The 15000-nt window shown below is 36.6% G+C and overlaps 2 protein-coding genes across 3 annotated transcripts in view; one reads left to right on the plus strand and one right to left on the minus strand.

Moving 5' to 3' along the window:
• Nucleotides 1-8777, plus strand: part of LOC122255010 (distal membrane arm assembly component 2) — a 10135-nt gene extending 1358 nt beyond the window's left edge. For both annotated transcript variants that reach the window (XM_086532798.1, XM_086532799.1), the window contains exons 2-5: nucleotides 1013-1176; nucleotides 1940-2110; nucleotides 3103-3323; nucleotides 3592-8777. In XM_086532798.1, the coding sequence (XP_086388924.1) occupies nucleotides 1046-1176; nucleotides 1940-2110; nucleotides 3103-3323; nucleotides 3592-3761 (693 nt within the window). In that variant the 5' untranslated portion in view covers nucleotides 1013-1045 and the 3' untranslated portion in view covers nucleotides 3762-8777. The remainder of the gene's footprint in view (nucleotides 1-1012; nucleotides 1177-1939; nucleotides 2111-3102; nucleotides 3324-3591) is intronic.
• Nucleotides 8778-13856: 5079 nt separating this feature from the next.
• The window catches only part of RpS29 (ribosomal protein S29), a 2946-nt gene continuing 1802 nt past the window's right edge, over nucleotides 13857-15000 (minus strand). Inside the window, exons 2-3 of the mRNA XM_086532985.1 lie at nucleotides 14526-14625; nucleotides 13857-14196 (exon numbers count right to left, since the gene is read on the minus strand). Of these exons, the coding sequence (XP_086389111.1) occupies nucleotides 14188-14196; nucleotides 14526-14625 (109 nt within the window). The 3' untranslated portion in view covers nucleotides 13857-14187. The remainder of the gene's footprint in view (nucleotides 14197-14525; nucleotides 14626-15000) is intronic.

Raw genomic sequence — 15000 nt, forward strand, 5'->3', positions numbered from 1 at the left:
ACTCATAGCACAATAAAATAGCACAGTGATCCAAAATCCCTGAACGTCATTTATGTCATGACGCCTGTCATCAGGTCAAAACTTCTGTGTCATTTATGTCATGACACCTGTCCGCAATGGGTTGACAATGAAATTGTGTGGTTAAAATATGAAGAATGGACTATTAGCAATGAAAATATGTAGATTTAGTTTAATAATTTATCAGACAATCCTTGTTGGAAATTGACTATTAAGCACAAAAATATATATAATTTTTCCCTACTATTGGAGCCCAGATTGTTGTATATAGGGTTGTATCCACATGCTAATTGCTATGTATATGAATACTAGAGGATAAGAGAAATCCATTAGTATAAAAAAAGTTACTTATATATTTGTGAGTTATTATTTTTTGAAAGATTCTCCTCTAAATGCAAATTACGAATAAAGGCAATATCTAATGATATAAATATTAACCATTTCAATCAACTAATCAAAATGTTTGATTCACTTCAATTGAGCGTTGTGTCCTAAAAGGCCCATCTGCACCCACCGTAGTGCAGATGCCAGGTGCCACTAAAATTATTGTAGGCTCTCATGGTGATTTACTGTACAGTAAAGTACCAATTCAAATTCAATCTTGCAAGAGTATATGTGGGAATGTTTGTTGGCCTTAACTTGAGCACAGATGGCATGGAGACCACAACAATTTCCTAACACTGCCACAAAAGTTATATATTATAACAATTTCCAACTACTGTAGTCAAGTACCTGAAATTTGTGATTGCATATTTTTTTTCTAAATTTACTGCTTAATCTTGGATAGAGGTTCAGTAGCAGCTAGGACTTTGGTTTCATTTTCAATTTATTAATTTTTATTTCAGGTTTACTCCTAGTCTTAGTCACATTTGCAATTTCAATTTCTGTTTTGGCCCTATTTTTGAGTTAGATTAAACATAGTAAAAGACTCAGGAAATTTTATAATGGGAAATTTGTAAAGTTTGTATTATACAATGCTTTTGATATATTTCAGAGGATAAGCTGAAGATTAAGAAAGGGCAGCAAGATGATTGGGAGACTGAGATTAGTACAGTGTATGAAAGTGAGTGGGTCTCTCGTGCCAAGAAGTCTCTCAACCACAGCTGCGGTCGGCCGCGGTGAGAAGGAAAAGGAGAGCTGGACTACAGCACCAGAGAAGTAAGAAAATGCAAATAATGGGGCATATTTTGTGTTCATTTTTTCAGCAATAAGTTTAATGTAAAAAAGGCTCTTTGGTGTGGTTGACTGATAATAATGATTACTTGGTTAAGAGAATTAATTGTATTCAGTTACATTGTCCTTATCTTGTTGTCCATCTATTCATCTTGTTACTATACATTTGTGGCGAAGTGAAATCATGTATTTCTTGATGGATATCAGCTGCATATGACCACATCCATTAAGATTCAAAATATCTAAATCTTCATCACTTTGAATCTAGTGGCATATTTTTCACAGCAAAGTCAAAGACTCTATATATCACTGCTTGAATAGCACTGAGTATCAGATATTTACATCCTCTTTTATCTCACATCCAGACTTATCACAGGACTTGAGAAAGTATTTACAATTATTTAAAAATTATCTTGAACATCAAGTGCAGTTTCCTCTAAGGAAATAAGGTGCATATATTTAAAAACAATATCTTTTTTGGGAAGAATCTATTTGTATTTGGGTGCATTCTGACAGTGCATAAGACATGCAGAGTAAGGCTGAATTTGTTATTGTAATGCCGATGCAAATTCTTAGATGTTACAGTTTGAAGAACATCTACATTTTGATGATATTCTTTTTGGTGAATATCCTGCATATGGTTTATGTATACTAGATACAGCATGTTAAATTTTATATAATATAAAATCATACAGATAATTCAGATTGAATTTGAATAGAACCTTTTTTTATACTTCTTTCATTTCAGAGAAGAAGCACCAAAAGGAGAGTGGAAAAGCTTCTTCCATTATTTTGCCCCAGAAAGAGGAATAACCATTGACATTGTTCATCGCCTGCAGAAGGGTATTGATCTTCGTCCCAAAACAATGCAGAAATGGCTAAAGAAGGCGAGGCAAAAAAGGGAGGAAAATGATCAAACGTAAGGCTTTTTATTCAGATTTGGGTATAAGAAATGCTCAAACATAAAATTCTATTATTTTATCATAACAGGGGCAGCCTTATCTTAGATATATATTGACAAATGTTAGGATACATTTATAAAGTTTGCATTTTGAAACAATTATCGATATATAATGGCAGGTTTCTGATGTTACCTATTTGAAACTTTTAACAGTTGGTGAATTTATGGATTGAGTATCAAATATCTGATACACTTCAAGAGTAACTGGAAGAAGTAATATTACATGTGAATATGAATAGGGGTAGCAGTAAAGATCAAGTTTATGCACAAAAGGAAGGATAGCAGTGTAATTAGTTTTGGACATGCATAGTGTACTTGGAAAATAGTACATGAAATCAATAGATTGACAAGTTTAACACTTTTTCCTCAGGTGTCATAGCCATCGCATATTGTTGATGATTTTTTTTCTTTCTTTATAAGACAAATGAAACAATATAAATTGGGACTTACCTTTCCTCACCATAACCATATCTAAGGATTATGGACTTCCTATTGATTTTTTTGTCTTATTAGCAGCTAGCCATTCTCTATCCTACCAGAAGGAATATGGTGGAGAATTGTTGGTCTTTCTCAAAGCACTAACGGTGTGCAGCTTGCAGTGATCTTGTTTATCGCGGTGTTTATCTATTTAAAATTTTATTTTTGACATCCATGTTAGGTCTTAAAATTCATGTCTGTTGATTCATACACTCTTTATCTTATAATACTTGTATGTCCAAAACTGTAATTCTACCTGGATAGCTCGTTTTCAGGGCTGTAAATGCTGTTGTTTGTAGGTTGTCTAGTGTAATTTTATAACGTATATGTATTAGTACAGAAATGTATATGTATGTATTTTAGAAATTAAACTATTTAGGGGTGTATTTAAACTTATTGTATGAAGATCAATGTACTGTTGCTGAACTGTGGAAAGAAGTCAATACAAATGTCTGATTTTCTTGTGTTTACAGGTTCCGAAAAGACCGTGTAGCAGCCCTTGGCTTTGACTTGGCTGCTGCACATTTCATGGTCCATCGGGGAGGCAAGGTCAGATTTAAAGGCAGCCAAGAATGGACGCAACAAGATGAAAATGAAGAGTATGATTTGCCTGGTCATTACAATGCAAATCTTGTAATTGAAGCCATTGATGCCTCAAAGACAAATCTTCTTTATGAGGGAATAGAGTGTTTAAGTGAGTAAAAATCTTGCTTATAATATAATGCTTATATTCAATATATTTAACCTTTTATTCCTCCTGTGCTTTTTAGGATATTAGGATATTGATCTCCCAAATAATTTTGTTGTTCTTGTTGCTCATCTTGATAAATAAAGTTGAATAATAATTTTTATGATTTTTTAATGTTTCTGTGTTCATATATTTAGAGTAACCTTGTACATGTAGCTTTCAACATTAGGATGTAAATCTACTCAATTTAATCTGTATATCTTTGCATCATCAGATAATTTAAATAAGTTGACGTGGCTGAGTGTTGCAAATTGCCCCCACATTGATGACTGGTGCATTGATCGCATCTGTGGCCAATATTCTTCAAGTCTCCAACATCTAGACATCAGCCATTGCACTAAAATTACGCATCGTGGCATTGCTGCCTTGGCACGCCTTGGGTAAGATACTGTGATACTTTGTGTAACTGACACTAAGGATAAAAGTGATTGTTTGATTCTGTTAATTTATACTATTTTTTATCTTACCTTTTAATAATACCATGGTAGGTTTGGGCACTTCAGGGTAAGGTTCCAGACAATCATTAGCCTTTTTCAATTTAACTCATTCACAACGGGGTTATTTTGGCTCTAAATGGTTGGAATGCCAGGGTATTCGAACGCATAAGCCTAACGCCTCAGGATTCTTGGATGCACTAGCCACGAGCGAGTGCTGTATGACCTATCACCTGGCATGCCGGCCTTGACTAAATAACTCGTTGCCGGCGTCTGACCCAAAAAACACTGAACGTGATAGCAAGTCAGCCAGTGCAAATGGGTTAATGTGTTACAAGCTATTCAACTATAGTATTAGCTTAGTAATGAGTACATGCTGCGTATGGTATGTAAGACTTAGTTTGAATATTAGTGACTGGATACCATATGGATCTACTATTTGATTGCTTTGGTTAGCCAAAGACCTGTTCTTTGTCTCTTTTCATAATCTTGAATGCATTTTAGACACATTAGAATAAGAGTAATAGAGTGAGATGAGGGAAATGCGTCTCAGTGCTGTTTCTAGGTATTAAGCAGTTGCAGTTGGGGATAGGTTTGCTTGATTGGTTTGCAGGATGGATATTAGTGCCTCCTGCAAAGCACCCCTGATAGGTCTATTTCAGAGAGAGGGAGCTTCACCCGATATATAACTTTTCATACTCTTTCATTTACTTCCGAGACTTATATGTGCCATCTGAGTGTTTATGTGGGAGACTCAAACTGTAGTATGGGGTCTGCACCAGCTCATTATTTTCATTATACTCATTTTGATAGAAGTATTATGGGAGGATAAAAATCAACTGTATTGTAATTGCTTGCGTGTACTTTTGGAAACAATTACAAAAAGATATAATCATCTCTAATAAAAAGAAATGAAGAAGTGGGGTAGAGGAAGGAGACCTTTGTTTACAACTATGAGTGCCACAGCAAAAAGAAGCCATAATGGCACAGGGGCATATTGTAGATGCTGCACCTGGTCTAAATTACTTTTCTCATTCTACCAGCACATCCTGCATCGCTGATACTTTCATGCCAGAGGTTGGCATCTTGCTGTGTGTCATTGCTCTCTGAAGATAGTGCTTATTAGAGATATTGGATGGGGGCCCTTCAAGGTTTTCTTTCCTGCTGGTGCCACATTTGTTTGGAATTTTAAACTAAACCTTGGGTGAATATTTTAACAATTATTAATGCATCTGGCACATGAGTCATTGAATAGAGTTATTACTCATAGTGTAATAAAGAAACACAGTGATCCACTCTCCCCTAACATCAAATATGCCATGACATGTATGTGATGTCATCCATTGTCAAGGCAAAACCTGTGTGGCATGTATTTCATTGTACCCAACTGCAACAGAAATTTTATTATATTTTCTTTCAATTATTACTGCAGTAAGTATCAGCCCCCTAAGATGAAATTTATTATGGATGCATACAAGACTTTCAAAACTTTACTACTTTTCTAAGACTAGTAAGGAAATGAGACCATGAAACCCAGTACTTTCTACTATGCCTCTATACGTCATTAGGATAGATAAAAAGATAAAAGAAATCTTTGGAATTAGGATCAGAACAATATGATAGAGATCAGGTATATAATGTTCTACCTGTGAATCAAAAGTTCAGCTTATTTTTTCCTTTTCACTTGGTGTAATCTATTATTTTAAATGAAATATTTGTTTTCTTCTTACAGCACTGAACTCAAATCTTTAACCTGATTACTACTTCTATATATAGCATTTGCAAGAGGGATTTATCATGTGTGAAATGTGTCATGTATTTACATCTTCAGAATTCTTTTTCTGTAGAACTTTAATTTTTTGTCATTTATGGTAGAGCATGAGTATGGCCAAAAGTCGAAAGTTCATAGTTTTGGGATAACTCATTGCAAACAGGAATAGATTTGCTTGCCCAGTCTCCAGGACAGGCACTAGTACCACCTATGTGGCACCTCAGATGGGTTTTGTTGCAGAGCTTCACGTGACCTATGACTACCTTTCACACTCTTTCTTTCACTCATTATAATACTAGAGCCATTTTCGTGTTCTACTTTATTGTTATATGGCAAGCTCCATCAGTGTTGGAGTTGACTAGAATTGCTATATAGGGACAATATCAGCTCATTATTTTCTTTATACTCCATGTGATAGAAGTATTGTTATTTTATAGGAAGACAAACAGCAACTTTCTTTTTTGTATTTGTGTAGTCATAAACAATTACAAAAAAAATAATGCAAAATGAAGCTAACATGAAGAGATGGGGAAGAGGAAGGAAACCTGTGCTTTTGACTGTAAGTGCCACATCACAAGGCAGCCTAACTGACACGGGTACTTTGTAGACACTGAGTATAGTTTGAGTCTCCTTGCTCTTCTCCTTCTGCCTGCAGATCCTTCATTGCCGGTATTTTAGAGCAGGAAATTGGCATCTTGCTGTGTAATTGCTCTCTCAAGATAATGTTTGCTAGAGACCATGGATGGGTGCCATTCAAGGCATTCTTTCCAGGTGGTGCTTGGAGAAAGTGATGCCATTTATGTTTTGGATTTTAAACTAAACCCATTTTATTATAGTCACTAAACAGTTATTGCTCATACTACAATAAAGAAAATTAACTCTCCTCCAATGTTAAATATGGCATGATGACTATCATCATGTTCGTCATGATGTTACCCTTCAGGCAAAAATACTATTAGTTATTTGAAAGTAGTGGTTGTGGGAGCTTTTGACAGTGCATATAAAATTTAGAGTTCCATAAGAACCTTTGTGTAATTATGTTGAGGTCTATCGGGTTCCTTCATCCATTTTTAGTGTGTCTCATTTAAACCATTGCAGATGGGTGTCATGACATACATGACATAGGAGCTTTGGCCTGACGACAGGCGTCACGACGTACATGTGAGCGGTTACTCACAAAGGGTTTTTTGAAGCCAAAGTCTGGTATTCTTGATTCCTTTTTTGGGCGAATATCGGCACGGTTATAGGGAAATAATTACTGGTATCGATGGCTTCGGATGTCTCCTGTTTGGTGCGTGTCTCGCGGACGGGGCGGGGAGCCGGCGCTCACGGCGCCTCTCCGAGGCGAGGCCAGGTGTGTCTGCCGGCGAGGTCGGTTAGAGAGAGCGAATGACCTGAGGTCGGCCCGTTTTATCTTGACCTAGAGGGACGCCATGAAGAGTTGCCGCTTCGTCTTCATAGCATCTAGGCCACGTGGCTTCCGCGTTGTCTCACAGTACATGACGTTTGGGGATTTTGGATCACTGTGCTATTTTATTTTACTATGAAAAAGGAATGAGTGATGATGGCTACTGCAGTCATAATTACTATAATTACTGTAATATTGTGCTATCTTAACGTCGAAAACCTAGATGGCACCACTTTTTCCTAGCACCAGCAGGAGAGAGAGCCTTGAATGGCACCCATCCACGGTCTCTAGCAAGCAGCATCTTTATAGAGCGATGGCACACACTAAGTTGATGAACTCTTGCTCTAAAGTACCGCCGATAAAGGATGTACAGGCAGAACGAGAAGAGGAAGGTGACTCAATCCATATCCTGTGTCTAAAATGTGCTCCTGTGCCAATATGGATGCCTTTCACTGTGGCACTCACAGTCACAAGCACAGGTTTCATTCCTCTTCCCTACCTCTTCTTGTTATCTTTATTGTAGGTGGTTATATGTTTCGTATTCGTTCATGACAGCACAAAAATACGAAAAAATAAAGTTACCTTTTGTCCTCCCATAAAACAGTAATACTTCTATCACACTGAGTATAAAGAAAATAATGAGCTAATATGGATCATATACTTCAATTTTAGTCAACTGCAGCATTGATAGAGCCTGTCATATGGCACATATGTCTCAAAACTCAATAAAACACAAAAAAGGCTCTAGTTTTACAATGAATGACTGAAAGAGAGTGGGAAGATTCAAATTATATTGCTTCAAGCACTCTCTTTAAAATAAAACCTATCCTGGAGGCTGGGCAAGCAAATTTATCCCTGTCTGCAATGGGTTAAGAGTCACTACCCAAAGATCAGACAAAATTTAATGGAATTTAAAGGAGAGATGTTTATATAAATATTTATAACCGAAAGTGTGTGCAATATATTCAATATATGAATTTAAAGTGAATGGGAAAACACTCTTTTACCAATCCTATTATATTTACAGTTCAGTCAGTTTTGCATGGATTGCTTAATATCTTTTATTTTTGTTGGATGAAAATCATGAAGCCAAATTAACCCATTGCAGATTGCTTGCCTAATCTCCAGAAGGGGTTTTATTTCAGAGCGAGGTAGCTTCACACAACATACCTTGACTTTTCCCACTATTTTTGAGTCATTGGTTGTAAAACTAGAGCCATTTTTGTTTTATTGCATTGAGAAACTTACAGGTGTGTGTCATATCATTGCTGCAGTTGATTAAAATTTTAGTATAAGATCCACATCAGCTCAGGATTTTCTTTATACTCAGTGTGATAGAAGTATTGCTGTTTTATGGGAGGACAAAAGGCAACTTTATTTTTTTGTATTCGTGTACGGTCATGAACGAATATGAAAAATATAACCATCCACAATGAAAATATCATGAAGAGGTAGGGAAGAGGAAGGAAGCCTGTGTTTATGACTGTGAGTGCCACAGTAAAAGGCACCCCTACTGGCACAAAGGCATCTTGTAGACACTGGGCATGGTTTTAATCACCTTCCTCATTTTGTTCTGCCTGAACATCCTTCATCAGCATTACTTTAGAGCAAGATGTCGGCAATGTGCTGTCTGCCATCGCTCTATAAAGATAGTATGTGCTGGATACTGTGGATGGATGCCATTCAAAGATCTCTCTCTCTTCTGCTGGAGCTAGAAGAAAGTGGTGTCATATCAGGTTTGGATGTTAAGTGAAACTAATTTTGCTTAATATTGCAGCAATAATAATAATTATAAACAGGGATCACCTTGATGTGGAGTGGAGTCTTACAGTTCTCTTAAAAGAACTGACCAAATGATCTCTTCTGCTAGTAAGGATTGCAACGAGGATAAGGTAAGTCCAAAATAATTTGTAAACAATCAAAAAGGCGATAAATAGCGAAGTGAGGTCATGCGTTTTTTGTTTTTTTTTGCGGTGGTGAAAAAAAAAAAGCATATGTCACTGGCAACATCCATCCGTACTATGACATAATTACTTTATTTTTGATTTTTTACTCCCCCAACCCTTGCCAATCACACATGCATGCATGCTAGCGTTGTGTAAATAATGTTATTTATGTGTAAATTCGCCAAAATTATAGATTGATTATTACGCGTTAGCAACTCAACCACTGGCCCAGCTGATCAGAAGTGTGTGGGTGTTGTACCTCTACAAATTTCATACTTCATTGTGATTTGCTTTGTCCTCCTGCGATGTTCGCGAGGGAAGGAGAATAATAATATTGTTAATGATGATAATAGTAAAGAAAATTAGAGTAACAATAATAGCAATGAACACACTAATCTCTTTCTCTCTCTCCAACTCCTCCTCCACTTCCTTCTCTCTCTTCACCTTCATAATTAATTATAAAGGTGTTTCCACACCTTCCAATACCCCCAGCCACTCACTATCTGGCAATAAATACCCTCAGACTGCAGCAAGGGGGGGGGGGGGGGGGGGGGGGGGGGGAACTCACAAACAGGGATCACCTTGATGTGGTGTGGAGGCTTAAAGTTGTCTCAAAAGAACTAATCAAATGATCCCTTCTGCTAGTACAGATTGCGATGAGGGTAAGGCAAGTCCAAAATATTTAGTAAACAATCAAAAGTGATAAATAGTGAAGTGAGGTCGTGAGTTTTTTGTTTTTTTTTTTTTGCAGTAGTGAAAAAAAAAAGCATATGTCTCTGGCAACATCCATCTGTACTATGACATAATTACTTTATTTTTGTGATTTTTTACTCCCCCCAACCCTTGCCAATCACACATGCATGCATGCTAGCGTTGTGTAAATAATGTTATTTATGTGTAAATTCGCCAATATTATAGATTGATTATTACGCGTTAGCAACTCAACCACTAGCCCAGCTGATCAGAAGTGTGTGGGTGTTGTACCTCAACAAATTTCATACTTCATTGTGATTTGCTTTGTCCTCCTGCGATGTTCGCGAGGGAAGGAGAATAATAATATTGTTAATGATGATAATAGTAAAGAAAATTAGAGTAACAATAATAGCAATGAACACACTAATCTCTTTCTCTCTCTCCAACTCCTCCTCCACTTCCTTCTCTCTCTTCACCTTCATAATTAATTATAAAGGTGTTTCCACACCTTCCAATACCCCCAGCCACTCACTATCTGGCAATAAATACCCTCAGACTGCAGCAAGGGGGGGGGGGGGAACTCACAAACAGGGATCACCTTGATGTGGTGTGGAGGCTTAAAGTTGTCTCAAAAGAACTAATCAAATGATCCCTTCTGCTAGTACAGATTGCGATGAGGGTAAGGCAAGTCCAAAATATTTAGTAAACAATCAAAAGTGATAAATAGTGAAGTGAGGTCGTGAGTTTTTTGTTTTTTTTGTGCAGTAGTGAAAAAAAAAAGCATATGTCTCTGGCAACATCCATCTGTACTATGACATAATTACTTTATTTTTGTGATTTTTTACTCCCCCCAACCCTTGCCAATCACACATGCATGCATGCTAGCGTTGTGTAAATAATGTTATTTATGTGTAAATTCGCCAATATTATAGATTGATTATTACGCGTTAGCAACTCAACCACTAGCCCAGCTGATCAGAAGTGTGTGGGTGTTGTACCTCAACAAATTTCATACTTCATTGTGATTTGCTTTGTCCTCCTGCATGCGATGTTCGAGAGGGAGGGAGAATAATAATATTGTTAATGATGATAATAGTAAAGAAAATTAGAGTAACAATAATAGCAATGAACACACTAATCTCTTCCACACCTTCCAATACCCCCAGCCACTCACCATCTGGCAATAAATACCCTCAGACTGAAGCAAGGGGGGGGGGGGGGGAACTCACAAACAGGGATCACCTTGATGTGGTGTGGAGGCTTAAAGTTGTCTCAAAAGAACTAATCAAATGATCCCTTCTGCTAGTACAGATTGCAATGAGGGTAAGGCAAGTCCAAAATAATTAGTAAACAATCAAAAGTGATAAATAGTGAAGTGAGGTCATGTGATTTTTTTTTTATTATTTTTTTTTGCGGTGGTGAAAAAAAAAAAGCATATGTCACTGGCAACATCCATCCGTACTATGACATAATTACTTTATTTTTGATTTTTTTTTTTACTCCCCAACCCTTGCCAATCACGACATGCATGCATGCTACTCGCGTTCTTGTGGTAAATATGTTATTTATGTGTAAATTTCGCCAAATTAACAATATTATAGATTGATTATTTCACGCGTTAGCACACTCAACCACTGGCCCAGCTGATCAGAACAGGAAGTGTGTGGGGATTGTTGTACCTCTACAAATTTCATACTTTCATTGTGATTTGCTTTGTCCTCCTGCATGCGATGTTCGCGAGGGGGAGCATAATAAGGGAGGGGAGAATAATAATATTGTTAATGATGATAATAGATGAAAGAAAATTAGAGTAATCAAAAATCACAATAATAGCAATGAACACACTAATCTCTTTCTCTCTCTCCAACTCCTCCTCCACTTCCTTCTCTCTCTTCACCTTCATAATTAATTATAAAGGTGTTTCCACACCTTCCAATACCCCCAGCCACTCACTATCTGGCAATAAATACCCTCAGACTGCAGCAAGGGGGGGGGGGGGAACTCACAAACAGGGATCACCTTGATGTGGTGTGGAGGCTTAAAGTTGTCTCAAAAGAACTAATCAAATGATCCCTTCTGCTAGTACAGATTGCAATGAGGGTAAGGCAAGTCCAAAATAATTAGTAAACAATCAAAAGTGATAAATAGTGAAGTGAGGTCATGTGATTTTTTTTTTTGATGGTGTCTTCTTGAACTCATTGCAGACTCGCCTCTGCATACAAGCCTGGCACAGCATCTGCTCTGCAAATCTGGCTTATCCTCATCCTTCTAAAAATATTTTTTAAAGCATTAGTTTCTCTTCAACTATTTCATCCCTTTGTGCGAGGTTTTCACTGTTAAGGAGAGGAGATTCATGGTGATTTTTTGTAGCAAGAGATTATTTCCTTTTGTAAATGATTGAGAATATGCATAAAAAAAAAAAATAACAATAATGATGGAAAACTACAGCAAAGTTCAATATAATTTTTGCTATTACTAGTATTTTTTTCACGTTCGTAAGTCAGCACTTCAAATGGATCTTTATCCCATATTGGGTCAGGTTTACATTTATTTTCTTATGCCTTTATTTACATATCAAAATCAATTTTCTATGCTATAAAAATATTTTGAATATCGACCGTTATTTTTGAGACTCGACCTTAAGGATATACTCAGAGGTGTGAAGGTATGGAGAAAAGTATATCTTAACACATTTTTAAATGAATGATGCACATCCCTGTAACTACTATAGAGAAGTGCATGATGTAAATGCAAATGCTTAACTAAGCACTCACACAATCATTGCTTAAGGTCCAGGCAAATATTTGCTAAAAATAAGATTTTAACAAGTTCTTAGCACAAATATTTTCATACACAATAATTTCAAACCAAATAGTTTTCATTCAGCAATTTCTCACCTTTCTTTCCTTTTACCAAAATTTGGTCATAATTAAATGATGCTAATGTGACTCGAAATGTGGCCCTACTTGACCTGGTACAAGTTTTAGATACAAGTTGAACTTGGTTGATTGATTACTTTAAATTTTACTGCTGTGCCAACATATAAGGTCATTAGCAGGCAAGATGAAGTTGGAAGTGGGGAGGCCAGTACCAAATGGTTGTGTGTATAAAATGCAAATATTTAACTTCTACTCTTACAAGGCCAGAAACTCCTAAAACATACATTACATCACAGCCTTGTACTGGATCCATACCATTGAACACAATGGTTTTAAACATTAACCAGCACTAGTGCAAAAATGTCCAATCCTACAACTAGCAAAGGTACAGACATTGTCCTGTTTTGAGTTTATATGGAGCACACAGCACCTACAAAGATAGTATTTTTCATTCTACCAGCACCAACCTGGTTTAACCAGACTTGACTTGCCAACCATCTGATAAATAGTATAATAGTTTAGGTTAATTGTTTTATGTTGGGGGGCAACCATACTTAGGTTTAAAATGTGATACTCTGTTGAAAAAAAAAGCTTGTTTCTCTGCAAGTGTTGTACTAGTCATATCTGCATTTGCTTTTAACCCTTTAACGCTGGGGCCGTTCTGGCTTTGCACGGTCGCAATACCGGGGTTCTCGAACGCATAAGCCTAATGCCTAGAGATTCTTGGACGCTCAACCGAGCGCGCAGCTTGCCCTCATAGCTCATCCTGGGCGTCTGACGCAAAAACCACAATACGTGTCATCACGTCAACCAGCTCCAATGGGTTAATGTTTGCGTGTGTCAAAATATATTTGCAGCTGTAGCTTGAGATCTAAATCTGCTCCTTTCCATACTGTTCAAAAGCAAGCTAAACCACTAAGTTATTGAATAACTATAACCTTCAGTCAATCATGACTTGTGGGAGGAAATTATGTTTAAGCACTCCTTATTGGTGAATTACAATTTTGAAAATCTATGAAATTCATAGTCTTTTTACTTGACAACGTACAATACCTCCCCTCCATATCAAGTACTCTTGTTGCATTATATCACTTCTGTCCTTGGTAAACAACATTAATACTGACAATCCATGTCTTGAACTTATAGGAGCATGGTCATATGAAAAATGTGCACTTAAATTATTCCATTTTCTTCTGCTCCTTGCATGAATGAGAACATCCTGACAGATTCACACTCAACACCAAAGTGGTAGGAAAAGACAGAAAAGTTAGGAGTCAACTGATTTTTCAAGAAACTTCCAAGAAACAAAATATGAAATAAAGTTATTTATGAGAAAGAAAGTCACTAATTTTTTTTTTTTTTTTCCCAATAAACTTGAAACAGCAGCTATTACTAGGTACAGATATTTACATGGTACATGTAAAGATATAATTTCCAAAGGAACCAGGTTTAGTAAGAAAAAATATGTTGAAAACTAGTGGTAATTCTTAATGATGTCCAATTAACATCTCTATAACAACTCGCTATCTTCACATACTTAAGTTTCTGCAGCGCTCCATAATAACCTGATACATCACTGAAGATCAGTTATCTTTTTTACTGGCTTTACTAGGTTAAGGATATTGAAATAATACAGCTTGATTTTTTAGATTTTTTTTTATTTCATATGGAGAGAAAAATTAATCCAGCTGAAAGAGAAGAGAATATTAATTAGTACCTCTTTGACAAAAAGAAAAATAGTTAAAAATAAAGCCTGTGTAGCACATGTACACAAGTAAGTATGAAACATTAAAAAAAAAATATATGAACACTATATACACTGCAATATCAAATACATTTTAACATACTGAACTTGCTGACAAAGACACCCATTAAAAAAAATACCCCCCCCCCCCTCCTCCTGTCTATCCATATAAAAGTACCCATAAAAATACCCGTTACCTGTTATATGAATTATCTACTTTACACAAGCATATGAAATCTAAAAACAATTACAACTTTCACAGCTGCCCCTCACCTTCTTGAAGCCAATGTCTCCGCTGTATTCTCTGAAGCACTGACGGCACATCATGAGAGAGTACTTTCTGATCAGGCCATGACGGTTAGAGCAGGACCGGCTGAAAAAGGAAGAAAAATTAATGTGAAACAATAGTTGCTAAATCAACAGATCTTGTCCATGCATATGGTTTCAACAACAGACCTAGTGACATTGGGGACAAGCACTGTTCTTATATTTTACACTTTTTGCCATCGGCAAGTACATCTTTCCTACACAGGTGGTTTAGCAAGCACTTAGTCACCTGACCACCTGTTTACCTTATCTTGATTTTTTGGGGGAGTATGTGTCACATGCAAGTAAGAATAAAAACCTCTTAGGCCAAAATACCAAGGAATAGGGTAGGCAGATGAAGTCCAGTAGGCCTATTAATTTTATTCTTGGTGACCAAGTGAGTGTGGAACCATTTTTTATGGGCAGTTCTTATATATACATG

Source organism: Penaeus japonicus, unplaced genomic scaffold, assembly GCF_977035675.1.
Source record: "Penaeus japonicus unplaced genomic scaffold, GWHDUDI00000001_assembly GWHDUDI00000038, whole genome shotgun sequence".
Lineage (NCBI taxonomy): Eukaryota > Metazoa > Arthropoda > Malacostraca > Decapoda > Penaeidae > Penaeus > Penaeus japonicus.